The sequence below is a fragment of the Fistularia commersonii genome, chromosome 34, assembly GCF_037954325.1.
Source record: "Fistularia commersonii isolate RoL2024-O1a breed Wild chromosome 34, RoL_Fcom_v1.0, whole genome shotgun sequence".
Lineage (NCBI taxonomy): Eukaryota > Metazoa > Chordata > Actinopteri > Syngnathiformes > Fistulariidae > Fistularia > Fistularia commersonii.
The window spans coordinates 3,642,047-3,668,685 of record NC_141317.1 but is presented as its reverse complement, the minus strand read 5'-3'; the positions used below and the strand labels follow the sequence as shown (position 1 = coordinate 3,668,685).

At 42.3% G+C, this 26,639-nt stretch overlaps 3 protein-coding genes across 10 annotated transcripts; 1 reads left to right on the top strand and 2 right to left on the bottom strand.

Moving 5' to 3' along the window:
- Nucleotides 1-3: 3 nt before the first annotated feature.
- On the bottom strand, nt 4-15,106 carry ahcyl1 (adenosylhomocysteinase-like 1). Of its 2 annotated transcripts, XM_086141924.1 has the most exons (18): nt 14,973-15,106; nt 14,519-14,781; nt 6,782-6,896; nt 6,038-6,181; nt 4,983-5,083; nt 4,795-4,897; nt 4,566-4,660; nt 4,374-4,480; nt 3,728-3,844; nt 3,515-3,578; nt 3,304-3,392; nt 3,052-3,122; nt 2,716-2,810; nt 2,526-2,624; nt 2,246-2,314; nt 1,691-1,769; nt 1,372-1,492; nt 4-1,285 (listed from the first exon to the last, which is right to left on the bottom strand). In XM_086141924.1, exons 2-18 carry the CDS (start codon nt 14,708-14,710, stop codon nt 1,279-1,281), a joined length of 1,668 nt encoding a protein of 555 aa, XP_085998050.1. In that variant the 5' UTR covers nt 14,711-14,781; nt 14,973-15,106; the 3' UTR covers nt 4-1,278. The 2 variants fall into 2 exon arrangements, with proteins under 2 accessions (XP_085998050.1, XP_085998051.1); XM_086141925.1 differs by lacking the exons at nt 14,519-14,781; nt 14,973-15,106 and adding an exon at nt 10,313-10,441.
- A 1,205-nt stretch (nt 15,107-16,311) lies between these two features.
- Nucleotides 16,312-23,584, bottom strand: nfyal (nuclear transcription factor Y, alpha, like). Of its 7 annotated transcripts, none has more exons than XM_086141914.1 (10): nt 23,485-23,584; nt 22,601-22,706; nt 22,304-22,390; nt 20,907-21,053; nt 20,272-20,403; nt 20,089-20,191; nt 19,818-19,987; nt 18,865-19,038; nt 17,790-17,897; nt 16,312-17,289 (listed from the first exon to the last, which is right to left on the bottom strand). In XM_086141914.1, the coding sequence occupies exons 2-10, from the start codon at nt 22,679-22,681 to the stop codon at nt 17,227-17,229; spliced, it is 1,065 nt and encodes a 354-aa protein (XP_085998040.1). In that variant the 5' UTR covers nt 22,682-22,706; nt 23,485-23,584; the 3' UTR covers nt 16,312-17,226. The 7 variants fall into 7 exon arrangements, with proteins under 7 accessions (XP_085998040.1, XP_085998043.1, XP_085998044.1 ...); XM_086141917.1 differs by having other exon boundaries at nt 19,836-19,987; XM_086141918.1 differs by having other exon boundaries at nt 20,107-20,191.
- Nucleotides 23,585-24,387: 803 nt separating this feature from the next.
- On the top strand, nt 24,388-26,246 carry ngrn (neugrin, neurite outgrowth associated). The gene is made up of 3 exons (XM_086141922.1): nt 24,388-24,763; nt 25,196-25,306; nt 25,568-26,246. The coding sequence occupies exons 1-3, from the start codon at nt 24,513-24,515 to the stop codon at nt 26,139-26,141; spliced, it is 936 nt and encodes a 311-aa protein (XP_085998048.1). The 5' UTR covers nt 24,388-24,512; the 3' UTR covers nt 26,142-26,246.
- Nucleotides 26,247-26,639: the final 393 nt, after the last annotated feature.

The window sequence follows — 26,639 nt, the reverse complement described above, 5'->3', positions numbered from 1 at the left end:
TTGTTTAAAGTTACTCAACTCTGCAAGCTTGCTTTATTGCTGATCGGTGCATCTTATGACAAGGTGTGAGTGAAAAGAATTTCATGCGATCCGGCCGGATCGAATTAAGACAGACACAGTCATCTGACAAAACGTAAAATCTAACTTTCAACTGTGAAAGTTACATTTGTAACAATTCAAAACCAAAAGAAATAGAGAGAAGACAGCATATATTCCAATGACAGATGCAGCTTAAAGTAAAACAGTGTCAGTCTGCTCGAGGACATTGCAGAATATTTGATTTAAAATTATTCAAAAGGCACATTCATACCATGCCCTTAAAAGTCTTATCCAGTCAAAACACTTTGTAGCTCTACTACTTGGGCCGAGACAAATTTAGCAGGAATCTGCGTGAGCCAATGGAAATTTGTGTGAGAGGGGGAGCTTTTGCAGTTCGAAGATGTTTCGACAGTCTCCCCCGGCGCATTTTCACCTTTTCGGGAATGCGCACTGCACATACGTTCCGACGTTCTTCGCACGCGTCGAGGCAGAATTCGATGTTTTATACCGTTACCGCAAAATTAAAAAGCTTAGCTTTCAAAGGCAGTGAAAAGAGAGAACGTCAAAGATCATCTAAGATCGATTGTTGAATAACAAACACACAGTCTTACACCGACGGCTTATGAGTCATGGGTTGTGAATGGACTCAGCCGCTTGTTCATATGGTTAAAATAGTAAGTGTCACGTAACATCATGATAATAAAAGCTAGATGACTGGATGATACCTTTTATGGCGAGTATGCAGATACCATTTAACTTAATTAGCACCTGAAATAACCCCAACCCCCCCCCAAAAAAAATGTTCAGTCCAAACTGCTGCATGGAATGTATTCAGAAAGTTTAACTGGTACCGAGTGTTCAACTCCTATGGCTAGTCCTTTGGCACTGCGCTTGTCAAGGGTGAACAAACAACAAATCAACCGTACCATCGAGTAAGATAAATTTTAAAGCGTAAGCATAGAGCAACTAAAAGTACTAACGCGTGACATCATGCAGGCAGGCTTTTGTTTTAATACGTGACAAGACACAACAGGTTAGTTGATTATATATCATAGGTTTCCTAAGCGTCTCAATTCTCTCTGTCATATTCAACAGAATGTCATAAGTGTTTTTTAATATGTTACATCCAGCATAAGTAAAATAATTCCTCCGTTCTGTAGCAATTTAGAAAATAAAATAGATATCTCTGTTAATTCCAGGGCACCTGTGTATTGACAATCACAGCATCAGATGCTCTCATTAATACCTGTGAATAAAACGAAATGTGATTACAATTTAAAATACATGACGTACGAATAATGGCGAACTGAATTGAAAGCAGTTGAGACATACCTATAGTAATTAGGTTTAAAGGGGCCGTTCTTGTTGAGGCCCATGTACTTGGCCTGCTCGTCGGTCAGCTCCGTTAGATGAGCGTCGAAGTTTGGTAGGTGCAAGCTGGCCACATACTCATCTGGACAGAAGATCATAATCTAAAATCTCTGGAAATCCAAATTGCTTTACTCATGAAGTTAACATTGAGCAGTGGCGATGATCGGTCAAAGGAATGTATTCGTTGTTGCAAGTACGTTTCTTTTTCTCATTTCTTTAATATTCCTCCTCATATGACAACAATAAATACAATAAAAAAAATTAAAAGGTTTCCTTTTACCCATTTTCTTGGGCAGAAGGTACACATCCTGTTTATAGCGTCCCTCCGGAGCGTTGAACAACTCAATCAGGGCCAGAGCCTACAGACAACACAACACAGCAGCTTTGGGTTCACAGTGGAGGCCGGTACAGAACAAAACATGACTACAAAACAGAAAAATACTCTTTACATGCCTTGAGACTCTAAGAATCCGTCTTGAAGTTTCATCCCCACTGACACCCGTACACACACACACACACACACACAGCACCAACACATAGGTGGATCTCTTTGAAATAGGGGCGATGGATTTACTGATCTGGATCGGTTCTGACCTTTCACCCCTAATCGTAAACATCAAGTCATTCCCCCTACTTCCCAAACACACGTGTTTAAAGCGACCTATTCCATCTGACGGCAACTGCCATTTTTCATTTCTACCAGTCGGTCACTTTTTTTGTTTTTAATATTTATTGTTTCTCTTAAATCTGTATTTTGTGTACAAGTATACTTCTGTGCGGTGTCCTCGATTGCCGAGTAAGGCACCTTAAAATAAAACGTATTATTTTTACTGACCTGGGTTGTAGCAGTGATGGACAGCACGAATGTAGGCACTGTGGAGCAGCTGAGGTTTAGGAGACGACCCTGTGAAATAAAATCGGTACGATTCAAACAACGTGGATGCTCATTATGCTATTTCAGAACGCATATGAAGAAAGGCAAACAACTCATTTTATGAGACAATATGATTTCTGGCGATTATAGGGCCCTTTAGAAAGCGTTATTTGATTGAAATGCGTGTTAAGCGCGACATCAGTGACGGTTGGAATGATGTCGACGTGCACGAGGACATCACCTCTGCCAGCAGGACAACCCTCTTTCCGTCAGGCCAGATGATGTGGTCAACTTGAGAGCGCACTCGCTCCCAGGTCAGCTCGGGGCTGCGCAGACTCGCCTGGGGGACAGCGGACAAAAGTCACGTCGGCCCTATCGCTGGACGGAGAATGTGACAAAACGTATGTTTAGCGTAAAAATACAGGCAATACCACATCGATCTCGGTGTTCGAGTGTCCCATGTTACAGACGACGCAGCCGTTCTTCATCCTGTCGAGCTGTTCTCTGGTGACGACATTTTTGTTCCCTGTGTATCAACATTTGATGTATTTATGAGCTCATCAAGCGATTTATAAATATTTATGACAACTGGATTGCTATTACTATAGCGTAACAAAATCACCAAATGTGGAAATCTTAGCATTTCTATCAAATATGTGGGTTTCGGGACCGGGATCTTTAAATGAGGCATGTGTCGGGATAGCGTGCTGTTAACTCTGTGGCTATAATAGCAGAAGTAATGAATGCCACTGAGCAGGGCACAGTACCAGTACAAGTTATCACCACATCCATCTGCCGTATGACCTCGCTCAGCTTGACCACTCGGAAGCCATCCATGCTGCGTGATCGCACAAAAAGAGGTATTTTCATTATTATAAAAAGCGAAGAGTGACGATAAGTGTAACTGATTACACTTCTGCCATTGCAGCTTATCTGATGTGCAGCAAACTGACGATAGCACGGCTACAATGGCACATTTACTGATGTAACAATATTGAATGATAGCGTTAGTCACTCACCACGCCTGCAGGGCGCAGATGGGGTCGATTTCGGTGATGCACACGATAGCACCCAGGGCCTTGAGAGCGGTGCAGCAGCCTTTCCCCACCTACAGACCAGTAGAGTTCCTCATAAAATGAAACATCCAAAAACTGGGCCGCTGCTCCTCTTGAAAAGACAGAATCATGCCATCGGGCAAACAAAAAAAAAAAAAAAAAAAGAGTGACTAACCTCTCCATAACCACACACGATGACTTGTTTGCCTCCAAACATTATGTCTGTGGTCCTCTTCAAGCTGGCAGGGATACAACAAAACAACACACATTTTCGCAATTCAAAGGTTGTGACTTCTGGCACTATCAAAAGCAAAAACAATGGTATTTGTCCAAATACAGTTAGCTTTTTGAATTTTTTTAAAAGAGCTAAATATGGTTTTCTCCTCACCCGTCCAGAATAGACTCACGGCAGCAGTACAGGTTGTCAAATTTCTGCTTGGTGACAGAGTCGTTCACGTTCATGGCGGGGACACACAACTTCCCAGCCTTTGAGAGTTGATACAATCTAAAGAGACATCAGTGTGTGTTTTAAATATATGTAAAATGAGCTGCAATCCTGCATTGCCTTTGACTTTCCAAGGTATCTGGTTAATTGATCCCACAGAGAGTTGGACATGCCCAGCTGCTGTGACCCGCAGTCCAGTCCGATCAAGTTTCTCAAATAGGTTCTGGTTAAAATAAAAAGGCAAGTGACCTTTTGAATTCCAGCTTTTCATTGGGGAGGGTTGTATTTATACAAATGTGGCTTATCTGACTGCTTTATGATGCTATATGTCATAATATCTTAAATCTGTGCTTAAAACCACAAAAAAGAACCCACTGTAACTCAACAGTATTATAAACCAAGCGTTTCTTTACGGTTATAATAAAGAGGCACAATTCTTGGTGTTATTTATAGATTTAATTATCAAAGTGAGTCCTAAAGTCCAAAATACTACTAATAAAGCAATAAGTTAATGGGTTCCTTCACGGCTTTTAGAAGTTAAACTCATTTTCCTCCATCCTTGGTCGTGTTAATCCGGATCCAGTCTCACCTGTGCACGCCGGTGACGCTCTCCTCCACAATGCCCCGGACCTTCTTGAAGACGCTGGGATATTTCTTGTAAACCCAGTGTGTTAAATCACCGCCATCATCGAGAATCTAGGAGGATCAAATCAGCAATGAAGCAATGAAGCCGACGCCTCGGAGGAACGTGAATTTCAATGGGGTTGTGTCGGGTTGATACCATGTTGGCCTGCCAGCCTTCGGTATTGACACAGCGATCGATGCACCACCAGAAGTCGTCCTCGGATTCGCCCTTCCATGCGAAAACAGGCACTCCTGCAGGACACGGAAAGCAAGGCTGAACCACGGGTGCATTTCGGAACAGGACCCCGATACATGCGCGTATATGTTGATATACTGTACATACATGCGCTCCAAGAATGGTCGGAAAAGGGAGGGGGCGGTCGTACCTGTCTCAGCGAGAGCAGCAGCCACCTCGTTCTGCGTGGAGTAGATGTTGCAGGCGGTCCAGCGGCACTGGGCGCCCAGGGCCACCAGAGTCTCGATCAGCACCTGGAAACCGGACAAAAAGCGGTGGTCAGGAGACAAGGAGATAAATGCGACCAGTGACGTGCAGAGACGGAGAAAGAGGACGTACCGCTGTCTGGGCGGTGATGTGGGTGCATCCTACGATCTTTGCCCCGGCCAGCGGCTTCTCTCCCTGGGCTCGCTTCCTCAGGGAGATCAAGGCAGACATATCTAGAGTAAAGTGTGATGAAAGATGAACAAACAAACCAAAAAGTTTTTTTTTCACTTTCTTTTAATGAGGGGAGAAGACTGACATCGTGAAAGGGAGAACGGCTTTTTCTACATGGTGGATTTGCGGTAATTGGGCGGAACAACAACAATGTCAGCAACAGCTGTTACAGCTCCGGTTTACGCTTGAAGAGCACTTATGGGGCGCTTTCACCTACTTACTACTAACATGAGCACTGTCAACAGAAACGGGCACAAACAGACAGTCGGACGACAGACACGTCTGAAGAGACAGGAGGTACATGAGTTGCTGCCTTTGAGCAATTAAAGAAAATAAACATTTAAGTATCACACAAAGATAAAGTATTGCATAGCAAATGACAGACTGTCGTTGGGACTGTAGCCTTGGGTTGGAAACTGATTTGGAATCAAGAGGACATTTTTGCAGGACATTTATGGACATTCATTCACTATCTATACTGCTTATCTATACTATACTATACTATGCTTATCTGTACTGCAATTTAGTTAATTGAATTTACTTCTCCCTCCTTCCTACTATTATCTATTCCTACTATTATCTATTACTGTTATGTTTTTGCTTGAAACTCTGGCACAACAATTTCCTTCGGGATAAATAAAGTTGTTCTCATCTCATCTCATCTTATCCTGCACTCAGGGCTGCTGCGAAGCTGGCGATCCAACCCTCCATCCAAGCTATGATTGCACAAGAGGTTCACCCTGGATCGGTCGATCACAACAACCATTCACCATCTCGTTCACACATCTGGGAAATTTCGGCTCAGATTAACCCCGCTGCATGTTTTGCGGAAGGTCGGAGGAAACCCAGGGACCCGGAAGAAACCCAGGCAGACGCGGGGAAGCAGAATTGAACCAAGGACCAATGCGTTGCGAGTCAGAAGTTGTCTGAAAATGTCCCCACAAAGCCACGCATACCTTGTTCCGCTATCTCGATTTCGCGCCGACCGAATTCGGCCTGTTTGATGTTCTTGACACAGAAGTCACTGCTGCCGTGGGTGTTGACCTGGGCTTTGTCCCGGGGGGAGGTTTCATCATCAGAGCTGTCGGTGTAGGATGCAGCTGGAAGACATATAAGATATGATTATCGTCGGTGAAAGCGTATAATGGGACCAGTTACAAGACAACCCGCCTCATGTCATTGTGTTAAAGGGGGAATCAGTGATTCCCATGAGTTAAATTCTATGCAGATCTTTAATGAAAATGAGTGCAAAGGGATTTATGTGCGCATATGAACACGTTATAAATAAGCTAATGGGAATGCATTGAAAAATGGACGTTTCCATTTGTACTGACATTAACAACACCACCGGGGAAGCTTTTATCGCAATCAAGACCAGAACCAACAACTACTTAGACCTCGACGTGCCAGGCGGAGCCCTGCTGTTATCAAATCAGTGCCTTCAAAGAGTACCAATCCTTCTCTACAGGACTGTCTCACAAAATTTGAATATTGTGATTAAGTTCTTTATCTTCTGTGATGCAATTACAAAAACAAAAATGTCAAACATTATGGATTCATTACAAATCAACTAAAATATTGCAAGCCTTTTATTATTTTAATATTTCTGATTATGGCTTACATCTTAAGAAAACTCAAAAATCCTATCTCAAAATATTAGAATATCATGAAAAAGTAATTTTTGTTTTTTTGAGCAGCACCTGAGCTGTAGCTGTCTGTGGAGGACTGCGAGATGGACCGAGAGAGGGAGCGGCGCCCGGCCTTGGTGGGATACTTGCTGAATTCCTGTTTGTCCTCGGTGTTGGCGAACTGGATCTGGGGAGAACCAGTGGAAACAGCGTGCGGGTCAAAGCGAGGATGGCAAAATACAGACCTGGCTCACTTTGGGTTCAGTTTTCTGCCCCTATGTACAAAATGTCAACAATGAAATTAGATGAGTGAGAAAAAGTGAATAAAGAATATTATCTTTCACATCAACCATCATTTGTATTCTTCATGTGGTGTATTCATGTTGTTTTAGATTATATAATACAACCTCGAATCCGTTCTTTGACTCTGTGACCCAAATCCATTTTTCCCATTGAAATCAAGTCAAACCCCATTCATCCGTCCACCCGCCTCAAAAAACATACTGTACTCTTTTGAAACTTTTTTTATGGGTTTATTTGTGGCAAAAAAAAAAAGAAAGGAATTAAAGATAACCTTCATTATGACTGTGTTTCTCATGTTTTTTCTCATCCAAACTTACAATCACTTTTCTACTTCTTCTAAGATTTGAGACCTTTGCTTTGTTAACATAGTCACCTCTTTAGCCACATCAGCCGTCTTTAGTCGTCTTTGTGGTTGGCAAGATCTGTAACGTGAACACCACGCTCATGTTTAGCGATTATTTCCTTTGTCAGATTGACTGTAATTCTTAACTACTTCTTTACACCACTAGTACTCATGACTTTTTTGGGAGCAATAATGAGGGCTAATTTACTGAGAACAAGCATAATACAATGCAGAGTACAACACATGACTGCGGCTACGCTACAACGCCACAACGCAGAAAAGCCCATGAGCTTGTTGTTTTGTGTGTTTGTGCACAGAGGCTCGTTCGCAGCTCGATACAAACTTAGATTGAAAACTTATAGGTCGATTTGTTCACGATTAGGGACGTTCGTAAGCTGAGGTTCTACTGAATTTCGGTCCATTTGGCTATTTCGGGTTTTTTTTTTTAGTTTTTTTTCGGATGAGATTTCCGCTTTGAACAGACAGGCAATGGGAGATGTTTTTTTTGTTTATCACGTCAACCCAACCCTTCAAAGGGCTCACGATCAAAAGCAAATAAAGTGAATTAGCGCACAGCTACAGGTCAAAGACAGACTTTTATAACATGCTTACCCAGAAAGGGCCTGGCAGAAGAAACCCGTTAGAAATATATTTTTAGCAGTAGAACAGTGCCGTCAAGATCAAACGTAGTTTGTTGTTTTAAAGAAAACACTGGATGTTGATGCATTTCCATTGAAGAGATTCCCTTTGCAGAGAAAGGAGGAAGTTTAAGACTTTTAAGACTCCACTTTGTCAAAAAATACAATTCTCCAATGTCCAGTCTCTGGGGTTAATGAAAAATATTTTCTGTCATTTCATTACTACTTCAACACTCAATCCTTCTCACTTGTTCTGCACTCTGATGGAAAGTGCTCAATAAATACAGGACTGTCTCAGAAAATTAGAATATTGTTATAAAGTTCTTTATCTTCTGTAATGCAATTTAAAAAAAAAAAAATTACTTTTTCATGACATTCTAATATTTTGAGATAGGATTTTTGAGTTTTCTTAAGATGTAAGCCATAATCAGCAATATCAAAATAATAAAAGGCTTGCAATATTTCAGTAGATTTGTAATGAATCCAGAATGTATGACATTTTGGTTTTTGTAATTGCAGCACAGACGATAAAGAACTTAATCACAATATTCTAATTTTCTGAGACAGTCCTGTCTATATATTGATATTTATGAAGGTGAGCCCACTGCCAAATCACAATATTTCAGTGCCAACTAAATGTCAGTGCCGAGCGAACCTCTGCTTGATTGTGTCTTAGAAATGTTTTTTTTTTTTATCATCTCGAAACACAAGCAGAATAAGACGACCATCAACACGGACGCACTGATAATCTGTTGAAGAAATACAGGATGTGATCTGTTACTTTCATGTGTGAGTAAACAGTGACACCCAAGGGTCTAACAGACGCTGAGTCGTGTTCTTGACAAGGTCACGGACAGGAAGAGAATCACAGCACCCAGACCCGGAAGCAGAATGTGCATGCTGGTGTCTGGCCTGCGCGGCGCAGCATCCTTCAATTGTAAAAGCCTTAAATTATGCGTGAATCTGTGACGGAACAGGACTCAACTTATCACAACATTTTTACCGCCGTATGTACAAAGAGTTCCATGGAATAATGCAAAATTCAATTTTTTCTCTTAGTTTATGGTGTCGATGGGCAACCGTTGTCTTTATGACCAACTCCGAGCTCGTATTATGGCCAGTTGTGTCTGCAGAATCGGATCCGACCAAATCAGAGCGGCGAACCATGAAGCACGGTGACCAGAAAAACAGGTGGAATTGCTCGATTTATTTCGCCGTACACACCTCCCCACCCCTTTGTGTTCAGTCTTTGAATACACGCTTTTAATCATCGGTTAATCCTCGCGTCTTCATCGATCGAGGCATTGCAAGATTTGCTTATTCTTTTATTTTAGATGTCCATACAATGTGTTTGCACTGAAAACTAATGTGCCGGCTGGCAGAGTTGACACAACACACACATGATAAATCCGGGAACATAAGACTGCCAGACTGACAACAGCGAGATGGGTAACGTTTGAGTGTGATGTGCACTGACCTAAACAATATTTCTAAAACTGTAGTATACTGGTAAAAATGGCAACACGGATTAAAAACTGAGAGTATCATTTTTCAAAAGGTAACAGCTGGCTACAACTGGAACATGTGACTCACTTACCCACTAGCTGCTGCACGAATATCAGTTCAATAAAGACACATGAAATTAAACATACATATTAAATAAGATTAAAGTCTACAAACCTCTTTTTAAATTTTGTACTAATATTAAATTTTCAGAAGCCTTAGCTTTTTTTCTAGTCACACCTGAGCTTTAACCATCCCATGTGAGAGTATACAGAAAGTGAAGAAGCTAGGAGTTCTCTGCAGGTTCTCTCACCTCCGAGGGCTCGCTCTCAAAAGCAGCACTTTTATGTTTGGATGAGGACCGGTAGGGATTCAGCGGAGGTTTTGCACTCCTGCAGATTCGTTGTTTTTTTTCAGTATTTTATCCTCTACTCGTCTCTTGTTTTCAACTTTAGGGAATCCTAGAGGTTAATCCAATTAATGGGTAATTACTCAAAAGTGCTCAAGACACCATTCGTGTTCCGCCACCCTCATGTTCTGTCTCAAAAGATGATCGGCGTAAACAAAAAAAAAAAAAAGATCTTTCGAGAACTTGGTATTTCAAAGCTGCGGCCGGTGAAACGTTGTTGCGAGTCAAAAAGGAAGTATGTCTGTGTTGTCCGCAGCAGTCATTTAAAAAACAAAACAAAACAAAACTCATGACATCCCAAAAAAGGGGTGTCATTATCAGTCGAGCAGAATTAGAGAATCCGTAAGAATACAGCACAACTACTGGATGACCTCCCTGTGATCTGCGATGTATTAGCAGCCACTCACCCTTTCTCTCCCGAGCCCGTGTTTGTTAGCCATGACTGCCAGTCCTCCAGTTTTCCAGCCTACTTCCCTTTTGCCTGAGCGTCCTCTGTTTGATGGTACTAGGTGTCCCTGATGCTATTATCCTAGAACACTCCCAGGCAGAGCCAGGGGGAGGTTCCCACCTTTTATCATGATTTCTAATGGCCAACCTGGAAAGACGGAGAGAGCGAGAGAGGAAGAGAGAGAGAGAGGCCGCCAGAGAAAGGACAAGTTGATTCCGATTGAGCCGCTCGCTTTCGCCGGCTGGGCCTGCCCTTGACAAACAGCTGCTAAAGTCAGTAGGTCATATTCTTTTGCATGAGTTCTTTAAGTGTATAGAGCATATATTCTAGAAAGAATTACCGGGTAGAAAAAGGAAGAGAAAATCCCACGCACACACACATACACACACACATTTGCTTCAGCTTTTTACTTTAGGCTGTGATTTGGACTACTAAATGAAAGGGGATTGACAGGAGGAATTAAACCCTGTTTCCATTAACCTTCTGCTGCATCAATAAGCAGCCCATCTAGTCCCATCTTACAGCTAAAAATACCCCGTCCCTCCTAGATAGCAGGCCAGGTCACAGACTTAAGCTGTGGCGTGTCTGTAGCGTAAGGGCGCCACGCTGCCCTGCCCTATTACCGACTTACCCTGATCGTAAAAGACACACTGGCCTACCCGCGCGGGTCCTTTCACAAAAATCAAGGGTTTGAAAACAGGCCGACAGTGTCAAGTTAAGCAACTAAAGGTGCGCTGGCAGCAAAGAAAATGCTCAGTTTAAGTATGTGATATTGTTACACTTCTAGAATACTTATATTTCTAAATAAACTACACCTTTTACCAATAACGTGACAAATATTCTGCATCGGGGTAAGAGCAGCAAAAACTCAACAGGCTGAGGTGTGACTGAGAACACGGTGAGAAATGAAGCAACTAGTCAGTGTGGATGTGCTATATTTCTCATCTTATGGTGACTTTTCCCCCTAATGTTAATGTGGGTCAGACTTTGGGATAAACACAGTACTTGTGTAGACACGGTAAAAAAAAAAACGGTGCACATGTGTGCACGCGTATGTGTGACGCTTTTAGTCGAACCGTCGATGCCCTTGACCTGCTTCCACTAGGGGGCACCAAACTCAGAGGGCAGTCTCTTCTATAAGGTGAAAACGGTCGGCATATATTTGAAAATCCACCTGAATGTGTATAAAAACTTCTTTGAAATCTTTCAAAATAGAGGGAAAAAAAACTTTATTTGACCTGCGGGAAACTCGAGACACAATGACGTAACGGACTAGATGCAGGATCAAATTGAAATTATTATCCAAGAACAAACTCGCAGTGAGTGAGTCCCATTCCCAGGGTATTGTGTAACTATGCGATGGATTCACAGTGAGAGGAGGTAGAGTAGTGTTCTCTGAATCTCTCACCCACACACACACACACACACACACACACACACACACACACACACACACACACACACACACACACAGTCTCCCTCTCTCACACAAACACTCACACACCTATTTCCCTTATTCATTTGTGTTCCAAGCACCTCTCAGTTGATAACGTGATGATGCAGTGCGGGCCACGGCGGACACTCATCTCCATTTGTCCAACAGCGTCTTGGATTAAATTCATTCGCTTCATCCTTTATCACGGCCGAGCTGTGTTGTTTTTCTTTCACTCGTTTCTTTTTTTTTTTCCCTCGTCCGTGCAAACGGCAGGCTCAGTTTGACACTGTCCTCTCACATTTATTCATAACACGCAGCTTTGTTTTCATGAGCGCACCGCACATTCCTACCATCCAATATGTTTTCAGTGCGGCTCCCTGAGGCGGCTCAGAGTGCAGACATTATTACCTAACCAGACAGGGGGTCGGGGGTTATATTTGAAGTCTGGGAGCCCCGTTGCTGGGAATATCTTCTTTGACATAAATTCTAGTTTCTTGCCACCTCTTTCGAATCCTCTTGTGCGAGAAAAAAAAAATTCAAGATCATCACAAATGACTCGCATTACGCGCAACAATCACGGTCTTTTTTGCAAAGTACGCCTCTAATCAAACATGGGTATCTGATAGCCACTCTGTACTGGCAGACAGTCAAGAGTCCAGTCATGTGTATAACATTCTGGACAGATTGTTGGATCCCTACTTAAAACGAAGACTAGACCTGCCAAAGGAAGCTTAAACATCTTGTTTTTCATGAAAATACAAGATCTGCTCTTATTACTCTCTGACCGGATATCTTTTCTACCCTTTATCTTCAACGGCTTGTCAGATGCTCTGAGCTGAACTACAGAAACTTCCTGTTCATGGAGTTGTGACATTTCCTCTTCAAGCACCGGGAGATATTACACGGAACATACGATCGATCGTGTATCTTGGTGTTCTCAGGTTTATCTATTCACAGTACGCCGTGTTTTAAGGTTGGCAGATTGCGGAGCCGAGCTTGGAGCCAACCCAGCGGGAGTCCTCTGCCCCGGCGTCCTGCAACTCCATTTTGACACCTGTCTTCTGGAAACTTTCAGGAAAACGCCGCTGACTTCATCGTGAGAGAGCTGACTTCTCAAAGTGACATCGGGGGAAAAACTCGCATTTTGAGTGTCCGGTTCGGAGCCAGGGAGGCGTTAAAGTGACATCACAACCTCACAGCTTCAGCAGGCAAACCGTGGAAACATGTCAACAAACCTTTTTTTTTTTTTGCTGTGAAGGGACATCATAGGCCCCGTCTGTTTAGTTTGCACTTAGATACTCAATACTTGTCTTCGCCATCATCGTAGATAACTCATCGGGTCTTCCTCCCTAAAGTGTCTTTAAAATGGCCTCCACCTTGGCTGCACACCAAGCTCTCTGGCTCGGCAGGCAGTGCGGGGGAGCTGATATCCCAGGATATTCGATTTCGCTCCATTTGCCGGACTTTAATTGACTGACCTGATTGACACCTTGAAACTACAGTTCTATTTCTAGATGGGCAAAAATGTGAGTTCTACACCGTGCAGAAACCGTAAGAAGCTGCCCGATGCAAACCCCAGGTAGGGCTTATTTCCACTGGTCAGCCATCTTCCCCTCCCAGGTCACACTGTCTTTCCCAGACAACATAAATGAAAGCATAGTAAATTATTTCACGTTCTCATCTGCTTGTGGCCCGCACGAAGCTATAGATAGTGACTGTTGTCATGAAGGACACGGTTTGTTCTTTTATTACCTCAGCCTTAGTTTCATAATATGAATATATAATAACACATAGCAGTACAATTTCCCTATAGTATCAAGCGGTTTTAGACTCAACTTGAAAACGCAAGGGTGCCGCTCACATGTTTCCTTGCATTTTGCCTTCACATCATCTCCCATCCGATGTTTGAATAGAGAAATGCACCTCGAGGCTATCGTGAGTACATAGTGAAAACAAGATGCAGAAGGAAATTAAAAAAAAAAAAAAAAAAGCAGCCCTACTTAGCTTCCACTTCAACGGAGGAAGTCTGATGATTGTGTAACAAGAAACTTGAGGTTCCTCCCACGTAAACCGAGCAGAGGTCACACAAACGCAAGCACAGCCGGGCACAATTCAACAGGCATCACAAATATCCGACCCTCCAACACCCCCACACACACACATAACCATCTCTGAGATCCCAAACCCGCATGATGAGAGTTTGTGGAGGGATAATCGTGAACTACACCTATTCCTCTTGTATCAATGCAGGTCGAGTCAGCGAGACTTGTTTAGTTTCCTGGGGACCCCCCATTGTCATTTGAATAAACACAGAGCTATTGATTTTGAATTACAAAATGGAATTACATGACTATTTTCACCTTGGTTAGAGAATCCTCTGTTTTTCCCAGGTTTGTGGGGAAATGCTTCTAAATACCTATAAGTATTAGTTTCAGAGGTGGCTTGGGATGGGCGGACGCGATCCCACATGGAGATCCCACAAGAACGCAACATCAGCATCAACTGCTGGACATGCAGATGATGGACTTGACAAGCACAGCCAGGCGTATTGCAGTATTGCATATTGCAGCAGTACTGCGTACCGGTGTAGTACTTCACTGCAGTACTAGGATGGAGGACCTCACATGTGCCTGCAGACAGAACATGCAGGCTCTGCCCAATGACAGGCTCCTAGGCGGGTGGGGGATGTGATGGTGTGGACGGTGCGGGGGAGGGGGTCACGTTTCCTACCTTCTTGACGGATTTGAGCGTGGGGACTGCGGTGAAGGCTGCGGAGGACACCTCCCCGACGTTCATGTTCACGTCGCTGCTGTTCTTGCTCACGGTCATCGCAGAGTATTTCTCCGCGACGTTCTCGGTTTCTTTGACATATTTGGTGGCCTGCTTGACCTCCGTCTTGCTGTCCAGCGCCGAGCCGCTCATCGCATCTGGGTGGAGTGGGTTTTTCTGGTACGGTGGGCGAGCGTGGGCTCCTTCTTCTTCTCCTGCTTGAGCTGGAGCGACAAAAAATTAAAAACAAACAAAAAAAAAAAAACACAAAAAAGGATCCGGTCTGTGTGATCGTCTTTCTACGAGAGCGGGACACACGCACGATCCTGTTCTCCTGCCCCGCTGTCATCCACAGACGGCAACATCTCTGAGGTGGGGGTGGGTGAGGGGTGGGTGTGGGTGGGGGCTGTGTCACCTGAGCGAGTGGGCACTGTGGACGATCGTTCTCGCTTGGAGGATACGGTCACGTCTCGTTACACCGCTCACGCAAAGGTATCCGATTACTTTAACGTTCTTTCTCCGACGCAGACGGACGTTGTTGGGTTTCCATGGTTCCACGCGACTGTTTTTCCACGGGTTTGCCCCCCCGCCCCCGGAGTCTCCTTGGACGTGATTGGCTGAAGGGTGAGCCAATCGCGTGATTGACAGGAGTAACCCCGCCCCCTTCCTCTGTGACCTCACCTGGCAGGAAATAAACTGTTCAATAGGAGGAAGTTGTTGCAAAGAACAAACGATCTATTTGATTCTGAAGGTTTACACACCTCTTACCAACATTGTGTTCTTTGTTCAGCTTTGTATTTATTTTTTGGCTGATACACCCGGGTTCAAGGATGATTTAATTTCCCCCTGGGAATCAATAATCATCTATCCATATATGTATCTATCTTAAATGTTTCTTTTGAGTCGATATCAGTGGGGATTGTCGTTCAAATGCCAATACTATTCCTTTGCACTTTGATTTTTGGCCACCAAAATTTCTTTAGTTTCAGAAGTCAACCGAAGCACATCAAGCAAAACTGCAAAGAAGCATATATTGTTGTAAAAAAATCTATTCTGTGCCAGAAACTTGATGTGGTCTAATAGATAAATGCATAAGTGATAAATAAGGTATAAATTCAATTTCTAAACCTATTTCTCCAAATTAGAAATGACTGTAAGATTGAGATGCACAGTGATTTTTGCAGGCTGCTCATGGCTCTTCACATTCAGCCTATTGAGATTTGATTTTGATGTTGAAACAGTTAAAATGCCCAATATACATTTTTAACGATTATATTGTGAGAGATGGCAAAGTGCTAGAGTTGTATCATATGCAGGCTACAGTGCAGCAGAAAATAGTTAGACTGAAAGTAAGAAAACCTCCATCAATTATTATCTTTTTTTTTCATAATAGCAGATTGTAATTTCCATTTTACATCATTCCAAATCTCTTAGGATGATGAATGAGCAACCAGGTCTGAGAGATTACATTAAGCTTTTAGAGACTGATGTTCATTTTGCAAGATATTTATATCACTTGCAGTCACTAAAGGGCAATACTTATAGCATTCAAAGTCCGACATACAAAAAGCAAGTATCATATAGTTCTTTCCAGAACAACACTTATCAAGCTTTCTCCAAAAGAATTTAACTACAGCTCTCTTTTGCCCTCAATTTGCATGCTAGTGGCTCGTGGGGTATTAACAATGATGAAAACAATTTCAAGTATATAATTAAACTGGGGTTTATGAGTATACCACAAAAAACATTGTGAATCACTTATTGCATTATTTAATTGTTGTAGGTTCCAAGTTCTTAATGTTCAACCTTCTTTCTGTATTAAAAAACAACTCTTTCATAACTGCATCTGATTGATTAAAAAAAACACAACAACAATGAAAGAAATCCAACACTTACATGACCAGATGAATGAACTACACGGATAGAACCATTTTTCTCTACAAACACTAAGTCTACCCATGAAATTGTATTGTATAAAATGCATCCACAAAAGAGGGCAAATAAGTAAGTACATCCAATGCACACAAGGGAAAAAAGAATTTCTGTACAATATCCTCTTAACGCTTTTCATTTTTTGCTCAATGACTGTAGGTTGGATTAAGATAGTCCCTACTCAACAAGACAAGTTTGGAAAAAAATGCAATGTCAAAACAAAGAACATAACTTCATAGATATGATACAAGTAGAACATCAGCTGTTAATTAACGACACCGAGTGTCTCTAAAAGAGCTGTACCATTTGCAAGAAACCACCTGCGACTAATTCTTGGCTTTTTTAAAAGGACCAGGGTCGGACAGTACAACTTCACATCTTTTGTTTTCCTCTGTGTTACTTCCAAGATCACCCAGGATTTTCATTTCAGTGTTGTCCCAACGAATGCCTATGAAAGTAAAAGCTGGTCCTAAATGTGGAAGCACGTCCTTTCAGACAGGAGGATGAAAAGAGTCCACATGATCAGCAGCCACATGGCCGGCTCCCTGGAAGACCACAATAGATGTGGGTATGATGGGGGAAAAAAAAACAAAAAACCCACAGGTGGTGCTGTGGTTTGTTGTGTGATGGCAAGGCAGGTGAGAGCACGAGAGAGAGGCTGTGGCACATGGGTAAGGTGGGATGAAGAGTCTCAGGCAGGGTAGAGTTCACAAGCAGTGACCACGTTGCTAAGAGTGCTATGAGACACGGATCATCTGAGCCACGGTCTCGTCAGCTGCTGCCTGGTTGACGTCCTGTTGCTGCACACAAGGGGGAGAAAGGATATGTGTGGTCACTGTGGTAAAAAAAAAAGCATTCAAAAATTTGCATCTAATTCATTCGCACGCACGCACACACACACACACACTTTAAAGAAAGTCAAGGAACCTTTAAAATTGTCATGACAAAGTATTTTTTTCCTTTGGTCCTAAAGAGGTCTACAGGTGTATTTGCTTGTTGAAAACATAAGGCAATTTCAAGAATGCAAGCTTTTCATGTGTTCACTGAATGAAAGACAACCTTGGTCAGATATTAAGTGGACTCAAGTGTTCTCTTGTCCAGTTGTTAATCCTGTGAAACAAAAATGATTTGCATATTCAAATAATGAGGAGTGAGAGGAAGTAGGTGGCCTTTTTGAAATTTTTCCGAGTAGTTTATATACATTATAGCATGAAGTCTAGTTGATTAAAATAGCAAAGTTTATGTTTTTTTTTACTGGCTGATGCAGTATAACTGGTATTTTTCTTTACACAGCTTTTACCTGCGACAGGGCTAACATTTCTTCTTTTTCCTTAGGTGAGAAGAATCGTCCTCCGTCTCCTCGCTTCCGTTGCATAGCATGACGGTGACGGGACTCATGGAGGTATTTCTTCAAGAGAGGAAACAAGTGAATCAGTTTTGATCTCTTTGATTCACTAGATTTAGGATGTACAAAGAGATTACTTTTTTGAAGACATATCAGTGAGAGTTTGTTAGTTTGCTTCTTGCGCGTCAACATTGACGTAATAAATTCCAGGTTTTGCCATTGTAAATTTGCTTGGAGTGTTTGTAAACATCTTTTGACTGTGATCTGTAGCCCAAATGCAGGCTGATGACAGCATTATGGTCACAGATCAAAGATGTAATGGAACTGAGAGGCTTAAAATAATACAAAGTCAATGACATAAATGATAACAATGCTATAATTGACTATTAAGTAACATTTTATAATAAGACGTTTTAAGAACAATTAAAAACATCAATATCAAGTGCACATAATTGCAGAATGCAACATGCTCCCTTGAAGTATCAGTGTTTTTGAACACTCCTGAGAGCTACTGAATGTTACAAGCAGGGAACATTTAAACATAAAAAAATCACAATTAAGATATGAACCACACAACATAAAAGCAATGTTGACTTGGCAAAGCCTTGAATATTTGATCTTCCAGCAAAAAGCTTACTAAAGACTTAGAGCTAAGTTTTTTTCTTCCAGTTCCTCTGACATAATCCTGTATTTTCATTATCATGAGAAACACAAATGTTAAAAAATAACTATCACAAACTTGTTGTTTGTCTTCAGATTTAAAAAAAAATGTAATGCTAAGTTTCTTGTCATCTACTTGTCACTTTCCCAATGTAATTTTAGCTTACTTTTTATAAATATTTAAAAGAAAAGCAATCCATATCCTTGGCCTGGCATGGAGTCAATTTGGACTTGCTGAGCTGCTGGGCTTGTGAAACACTTGTGGAAGGCACTCAGAACAGTGAATTTGGAGTTTAACAGGGTATTGATTTCCACAGTACTGAGAGTGGATGTTAAATTGCAGAAAGCAAAGTTGGAAAGTGTGCCTCACCCTTCTCTCTTTGGGGATCTTGCCCTCGGCCTCCAGCTTTGCTCGGGCCTGTCTTCGTTTAAGGATGCGATGGTATTGCTTGGCATTGACATAAAGCGGCTCCTCCTCGAGCATTTCAGCCCCTGGCAGTGGGATACGCTGCATTGTGGGAACTCCACCCCCTCCAGGGACCATCTGATGGTGGAAGAGATAAAGAGGCACGCTGTAGTTAGGACAACTGTCAGGGGAAAATATAAGAACCATGTCTGATGCAAAATAGCAGTTTGGGGGTTAAATAAGTATCACATTCATTTGGATTACTTTTCATAGTTTAAAAGCCCCATTAACCCATGTTGGTGTTTGAGGTCCTACTTCCCTAATTAGACTTATCAGGGTTGTTTACGTTAAGTTGTTTAATGTTGGAAATTTTGATGAGGTCACCAAATGTCAAACGCTAAGGGAACATGACATGTGGTTTGGGATAAATGGTGATGGTGAAGAAAGACCCCAATGATATTAACTTGGAAACATTAATGGCTGAAGGTGAACATCTGGCTTTCAGACTCAGAAATTTTCAGGACTGGCTTAAAAGGTAAGGGAGATAGAAAACTGGGGAAGAGCAACTGCGTGAGCAAACAAAGAAATGGGTCTCAACATGATGAAATTTTAGCTGGGTGGTTCCAAAGATTCAAGAATTCAAAAGAAAAGGAAATGAGCAAACATAATTTCAATAATGGTGCTTAGAAATGTTACTTGATTTAATTGTTCATCTTTTCAATTAGAAATTTCAAATTCAAAACAGTTTTCAGGCTGTGCAGATGAGCGTGTTCGCCCTTGCAGAAGCTTGTGCTTTACATGGAAATAGCTAAATTATGAATGTTATGTGCTCTTTAGAGCACTGTGACCTCCCCCACACCGCACAAGCTCTGTGTAAGATTAGATAAAAGCAAAATAGATAAGAAGTTTCTTGGTACCTCGGCACAGGGTCTTACCATGACCATTCCACCTGCATTGACCATGTTGCCTGAGACGGGCAGGGTGACGGTCACAGTGCCTTGGCCACTATTTGTAGTGTTGGTATTGGCACCTCCTGCCTGTACAATCTGGGCACCCGCCAGGCTGGCAGCGGGAATTGTGATCATTCCTGCAAAAACAGGCCATCATGAAAATAACAACTGAACTGTGATCTTGTTTTGAGAGTACACAAAGCAGAGTACGGGAAAACTAAAACATGATTGGGTTTACCCTGCTGCAGGACAGTACCATCAGCATTGACGGGCTGGTAGACAATGGTCTGGCCATCAGCAGTCTGTGCTACCTGTTGACCCTGTACACTGATCTGCTGCCCCTGTGGGACCACAACATATTCAGTCTCAGCAATGAAAGTATGGAATGGATATTCAAATTCTGTTGGTCTCAATTAAACACCTGGTTCTGTCCAGCTGTAATGGCGGTCTGCGGTTGCTGGATGATGATTTGCTGGGGCTGACCCTGCTGTCCTTGAAGCTGAAGAGTCTGACCACCTTGTAACTGGATCTGACCGGGCTGCACGAGTTGGATCTACACCCAAACAAAGACAACCAGGATGAAATCTGCACGCTAATGAATAACTTTTCTTTTTAAATTTCGCCTGGTCTAGCAATTACTTGATATACCAATATGTAATATATATGGCATGTGAGGAACTGATTTTTTAACTGCCTCTCTCGCTTGGTGTGTGCGCTCCATGAGTGGAAGAGGCTATTTCCACAGAGAGTGGGATTCTATTTTAGTTAACTGCCAGGATGTTTCAAATGTCATGTGCAACAATATGCTTGCATTTTAATATTTGTAAGCACAGAATTGTGGTTACCTCATAAACTTATCTATTTCTATATTGGATGGGGAGAAAACAGTTATAGACGCGTCCTTGTACTGTCTCTATTACATGGAAAATTCTCATTCAATCACTTTGCGCTTTTCTTCCTCATGGCCACATACAAACCTGAACACATTTGACACACAACATCCACTGTTTTGTGTAATATGTGGTAAAGACATAATTTTATCCAGAGTTTGACTACCTGCTGTAGTCCCTGAGCTCCAGACACAGGAACCTGCATGATGGTTTGACCTTGACCACCTGACATAGCCTGCACCATGATGGGTTGCCCTGATGATGTGATGAGCTGCCCACCACTGACCTGGACCATAAGAGGCTGTCCCTGGACCTATAGAGAGATATATAAGCAGATAAATGATTATAGTAGCATTGCCATCAAGGGTTTATAAGTACCACAGTTGGCGTTATCTTTGTGTGAGGATTGAGATTTGTCCTTGCCATGTCTCTGAAAATAACTTTTTTGCTGGTTGGGTGAGTAGACTAAACCAAAAATTGTTCAAAAGCAAGATTTCTCCAATAGAAAAGCAATCACTTGGTCCTGGAAAAAAAAAAAAAAGAACTGAAATTGCAGAAAAGCAAGGTCCACATGGTGTTCATCTCATTAAATAAACCCAGGTCTCTCTCCTCGAAAAGCAGCAACCTGACTTTAAAGATACAGTGTGGCTAGAGCTTAACATTGTCAGTCACATAAATTTATTGACAATGTTTTGTCTGAATTTCCACAAACATAGCTCAGGTCCACACAAAAGGTGACCGTGGTTTCTATGTCTGACTGAATAATGTAAACATTTTAAATAAAACTTAAGGTTACTGCAGTTCATGATAGAGGGCATTTCTGTAAGTAATATGGAAATGTGTGCATTTGCTCTGTATGAGAAGCATCTCCAAGCTCACTGCATCATATCACCTGAGTTACATTGTGAAAACTCCAACATGGCAAACAGGATTTGCTCTTGAACAAGTAAGCGTAGTTGTGAAAATGTACAATATTAGACAAGATGATTACACATCAAGTTGATAAATATGGACATGTATGACGGGACAAGTATTGATGTGGCAGATCTTCTACTTCAAAGACAGCGTGATCACTTTGGACAAATGCAAGTCAGTGACATGACCCATATGCCAAAGGGTACCAAATGTAAGATCTCAAAAGCGAAACAAACGTACAGCAAGTTTGTGCACATCAGTGATAGTGGAATAACAAAAGGTTTTATGCAATTCAAAGCCCTGAAGTTTTGCGGAAAGCAAACACATTGGTGCGTCTTATTTTTTCCAGTAATTGTCACCCCATCATTAATGGGATAAATGGTCTGGCTTTTAGTTATGCTTTTTAAAGCAAGAAACATACAGTAGTTTTTTTACGCTGAGAGCGCAAGCTGGAAACCCATGGCTGACGCACAACACACTGTACCGGGTGAGGAACATGCAGTTCGAGCAGCTTTTAAACATGCTGAGAGCAAGATGATGAACCAAACATCACAGAGATGGGTCATGATAAACGGCCTTGGTTGTAGCATGCAAATTCATAGGCCGTTATACTCTCATGACACTAACACAGGGCGGCAAAGACACCACTACCTGGAGTGTCTGCACCTGCTGGCCTGAGGCCGTCACCACGGGCGCCTCTGTTTGCAGCTGCACAGCCGTCACTGTGCCCTGTGTCTGCAGGCAAGGTAGGATAATACAGTCTCAGAAATATAATTAATGGAGGTAGTGGCTCTCGAATCCACTAACTGCTCGTACCTGTGATCTTACAGGGAGGGGGGTTAAAATAAAGTGCATTTCTGAAATAAAGCTGACTCAAAATGCTAAGGAAACAAACAATCCACGAGCCATATAGAACCATACTTAAAAAATAATCGATAAACTCACCTGTTGTTGGATCTGGCCATTGGCAGTCTGCACGACAATCTGCTCGCCGGTGGTAGTGGTGGCAGTGGTGTACTGCTCCATAGCTTGTTTTTGTTACACTCCACCTCTTGAGACAAAGGAGACGAACACCATTCGCTTATATTAAAATAAATAGATTTTTTTTTTTATTTCAACTACCGCCCGTGCGAAAATATTTCGTTTTTCTTTCAAAACGTATCACCTTGAAGATATATCAAAGGTATTTGATAACGTACCCCATTGCCGTTTCATTAATATGGACAGTTGGCGCTTATTTTATTATTCATGAACGTAGGCTAGACGGTGAATTATACAATTGTATGTAATATCAATTAGGGAATTTAAAGGGGATAACCTCCAAGTAAGCCTGTTCAAAATAAATTAGGCCAGCATCTAGGTTGCTTAAGAGTTACCGGGATACTTTCATGCGTGCTAACATAGCTAGCAAGGGTCTGCTTACTGGCTAAAATCGTGGAAAACACCTGGAACTTGGACACAGACGTGTCGGCAGACAAGTTAAAATAGTGGGTATGCGATGTGTCGTTGCTTTTAATGGACAATATTTTAACAGACTACGTTAACTTTGAGGGGCTAGTGTTAGCGTTTACAAATCAACCCTTTGTTCAGCGTTCGGAATGTTAGCTAACGTTAGCCTAGGCTCGTCGACCACCATGGATCATGTTTCATCATCTGAGACGACATAAGGAACATTAAGTTATTTGCAGCCAAACTGCCCCGTAAAAGCAACGGTCAAAACCGAGCCGTCATTCGAGTTTTTGCATTAAGCAGGGTTAGTAATTTGGTTGGTCCATGACAAACCAATCCGTGCTGACAACTACCAACGCCTTCAATCGGGTCTCCCTTACCGTATATTCACTGTCCGGTTTCCCTCTGATTGGCTCTAGATCAGCCCGCTAAAGCCCAATCAACAAAGTGAGCGGACAAAATGGCGCAAATGAAACAACGACGCCTGGGAGGATGTGCGCAGCTGCGGGAAGTCGTGTGAATTTAGACGCAGCTACGGAGTCTCGCGATAACCGCCAGGTGTCGCCATTTAAGCCACTGTGACGAATCTTACGTCGAAACACAGCGCAATTCAATGACCGATATGTGTAAGAAATTAAAAATATATATATATATAATTGTTGCACTTGTTTAGAAATCCCATGTTCTGTATGCTGTGAGACGCGTGTCCCATTGTGCTACATCCGCGGGTTCTATTTAAGGGGTCTGCCTTTATCAGTCGTGTGGAAAACAAATAAATGCACAAACCGAAAGTGTCATGCCCCGTTGATGCGTCTCCATGCGTTTCACAGAGACAGACGCTTGAGCTACGATTGAGGTTAAGTACAAATAAACAATTAAAAGGTGAAAGGTGAATTATTGCAGTAGTAGTAACAGTCATTTCATGCATTAGAGTGCAATGCTCCTTGATATGAAGTGAGCATTCTTGATAGTCTGAATTGATTTTAATACAAATAACCAGCAATGAGACATTTGTATGACTCTTTTGAACAACAAAGAGAAATAAAGTGACTAGTTCCATGATCCGAATTCATGCTCAAATATTTCACGTATTACAGTCAAATGGTATGTAAAGTCCTTTACTATTGATTGGTATATAAACGTTTATTCCTTACATTTCCTTAAAATGCCAAGCTCACCATTCATTTAAAAGTAGTGTTTGAGGTCTATGAAATATAATCTACATTATATGGAGTAGCTATAAAAGCTTGGACGTCACAGCTCTACCGGGCCTTGATGTAAGCGGAAGTGACGTAGCGGCCCACTCGGTCCTGCGAGGAATCCTTCCCCACGGAATCCACGCGTCTCTCAGGTCGGCATAGAGTTCCCGGGGCACAGAGGGTCTCCTCGGTCACGGGAGTAAGGGGAGATGTTCCCGCTGAGCAGCAGGCTCACATTGTCGGCTTCATCCGCCCACTGGTCCTCCGCCGTCGCCCGGACCCTTCTCGCGTTCTCCCCGCTCTCCGGGCTCGGCGCTCGGTCACCTCCGCTCGTGGCATCCGGTCACAGCCGCCTGTTCGCCAGCCGGGTTTGGACGAGCCTTCCAGGAAAACAACACCAGGCCACCGACGACGACCATGATTTGGAAGACGTGGAAGACAAGCTCCAGACTGTAGTGGAGTAAGATGGAGTTTTTATTTTATAGTGAACTGCCTCATACTTGTTTGTTTTGCTCGCCAATCGTATGCACGGTTAAAGTTCCTTTAACCTTTGCACAGATGTCCAGCCTTTCGTGCAGATGTACAGACATTTACTCAAATGCAGTTTATTTACCGATGGAGTTTACGTCATTAATTCACTTTATTTTCATTATTTTCAGCATATTTTTATCTGCCATTATTTTATTTTTATTTTTTTTCATAGATATTTGCTCTGCTTAGGATGCTCCGCTCTCCAATGGCCCCTTGGAGACAAACTTTCTCTGATTCTGATATCGCTGTTTGTGTTCTACACATATGCACACATATGTATATTTTCCACGCTATCCCCCTATTTCGGGATTCTACTATTATTATATTTTTTATTATTATTGTTATTTGTTGTGTGTTTTAGTAAGGTGAGAAAGAGTCATCGTACAGTGAAGTACCACATCCTGAGGAGGAAGCTGACACCATCTGGGGCTCCAGGGAGGAAACTAACCTGGGAGGCCATTGAACAGATCAGGTAGGGAACCAAATATTTGCCTGATAGACAACTGCGCTCATATACTTTTATCTATTTTAGCCACTTGAATTTCCTACTTCACCTAAATTATTCTATTTTTGACTAATTGTCGATTGTATATTACTTAATGTCTCACCTTGGCCCTCTACTGGGTTGATATGATTACTTACTTGCTTCTGTTGCACTGTCCTTTCCTTTTAGAATACTCTTATATTAATAAGAGTAACATATACAATGCTAATGCTTTTCCTTTTTCGTCAGATATCTGAAGCAAGAGCAACCAGAGGAGTGGACAGTCGAGCGCCTGGCTGAGGGTTTCTCCGTCACCCCTGATGTCATCTTGAGAGTTCTCAGGAGCAAGTTTATCCCTGCTTCTGAGAGAAGAGCCAAGCAGGATGCCAAAGTAATGGCGATATTTCATGAACAGGTGCTTCCTGCGGGTGGGGCGCCAGGCCAGCAGAGGCTAAAGGCGCCTGGAAATCAAACAACAACTTTACTTGGCTCTGGAAGTGGAGGGGATGCTTTGGTCCCTGTGGCAGACCAGACTTCGATCATTGCAGGCACCAGCTCAGCATCTTTGGCCAAACGTAGTGCCCCTATTGCTGCCCTGCCTGTCCTTGTTAGCAACGGTAACCCAGTGACAGTAAGATCAACAGAGGAGAAAGCTACCAACACGAATCCAACGGAGACCAGAGAGGAAGAAGAGTGCTGGGATGGTCAGGTGTTATCGGAAGAGGACCTGAAGGAGTTTATGGAAATGGAACCGCCTCCCCCTCCTGTGCAGATTGGGAAGGAATTCTTTGATTCAAAGGGCACCTTTTTGTACAGAATCTGAGGATGCCATGTCAAAAAAGCGTCAGTCTGCCATTACAACTTGTAAGACACGAGTCAGTAACATTTTACTTTGCTGGCAAAGAATAAATGTTACCCCTGTTAAAAATACTGTTTTTTTTGTTTATCTTTACATTGGCAGAACACTTGTGTTGACAAATTGACTAAATAGCATTTGAAACAATTGCGATTATCTGCCTAATGAATCCTAATCTTTATTTATGTAACTAATGTGCAAGGGTGCACATCAGTAAGGATGAAATACTAACTTGAGCTTATCACTCTGTTGTACAAGATAATGAAAATTGAGTTATTTCCCTCAATGCTCACCACAAACCACCAATATGGACAAATGTAATTCCTGTTTGCATCAATTAATTAATACCGGTGAAATCGGAGCTAGTTCCTTATTCTGAGCACTGTAATTTGGTATAAATTGTCTATTCTTACAGTCATGACTATGATTAGTTGGCCATACTACTTTTGCTGCAGAACATCATGA

Excerpts from the sequence above, each read along its gene's own strand:
- ahcyl1 (XM_086141924.1), bottom strand. The coding sequence starts at position 14,710 with ATGAGCGGCTCGGCGCTGGACAGCAAGACGGAGGTCAAGCAGGCCACC. Across the intron at positions 4,481-4,565 it reads AAGGCTGGCAGGCCAACATG|ATTCTCGATGATGGCGGTGA; the intron begins GTATCAACCCGA and ends TGATCCTCCTAG. Across the intron at positions 2,625-2,715 it reads CGAACACCGAGATCGATGTG|GCGAGTCTGCGCAGCCCCGA; the intron begins GTATTGCCTGTA and ends GCTGTCCCCCAG.
- nfyal (XM_086141914.1), bottom strand. The coding sequence starts at position 22,681 with ATGGAGCAGTACACCACTGCCACCACTACCACCGGCGAGCAGATTGTC. Across the intron at positions 20,404-20,906 it reads GAGCTCAGGGACTACAGCAG|ATCCAACTCGTGCAGCCCGG; the intron begins GTAGTCAAACTC and ends GTTTGGGTGTAG. Across the intron at positions 19,988-20,088 it reads TGGTACTGTCCTGCAGCAGG|GAATGATCACAATTCCCGCT; the intron begins GTAAACCCAATC and ends CTGTTTTTGCAG.
- ngrn (XM_086141922.1), top strand. The coding sequence starts at position 24,513 with ATGTTCCCGCTGAGCAGCAGGCTCACATTGTCGGCTTCATCCGCCCAC. Across the intron at positions 24,764-25,195 it reads AAGCTCCAGACTGTAGTGGA|TAAGGTGAGAAAGAGTCATC; the intron begins GTAAGATGGAGT and ends TGTGTGTTTTAG. Across the intron at positions 25,307-25,567 it reads GAGGCCATTGAACAGATCAG|ATATCTGAAGCAAGAGCAAC; the intron begins GTAGGGAACCAA and ends CTTTTTCGTCAG.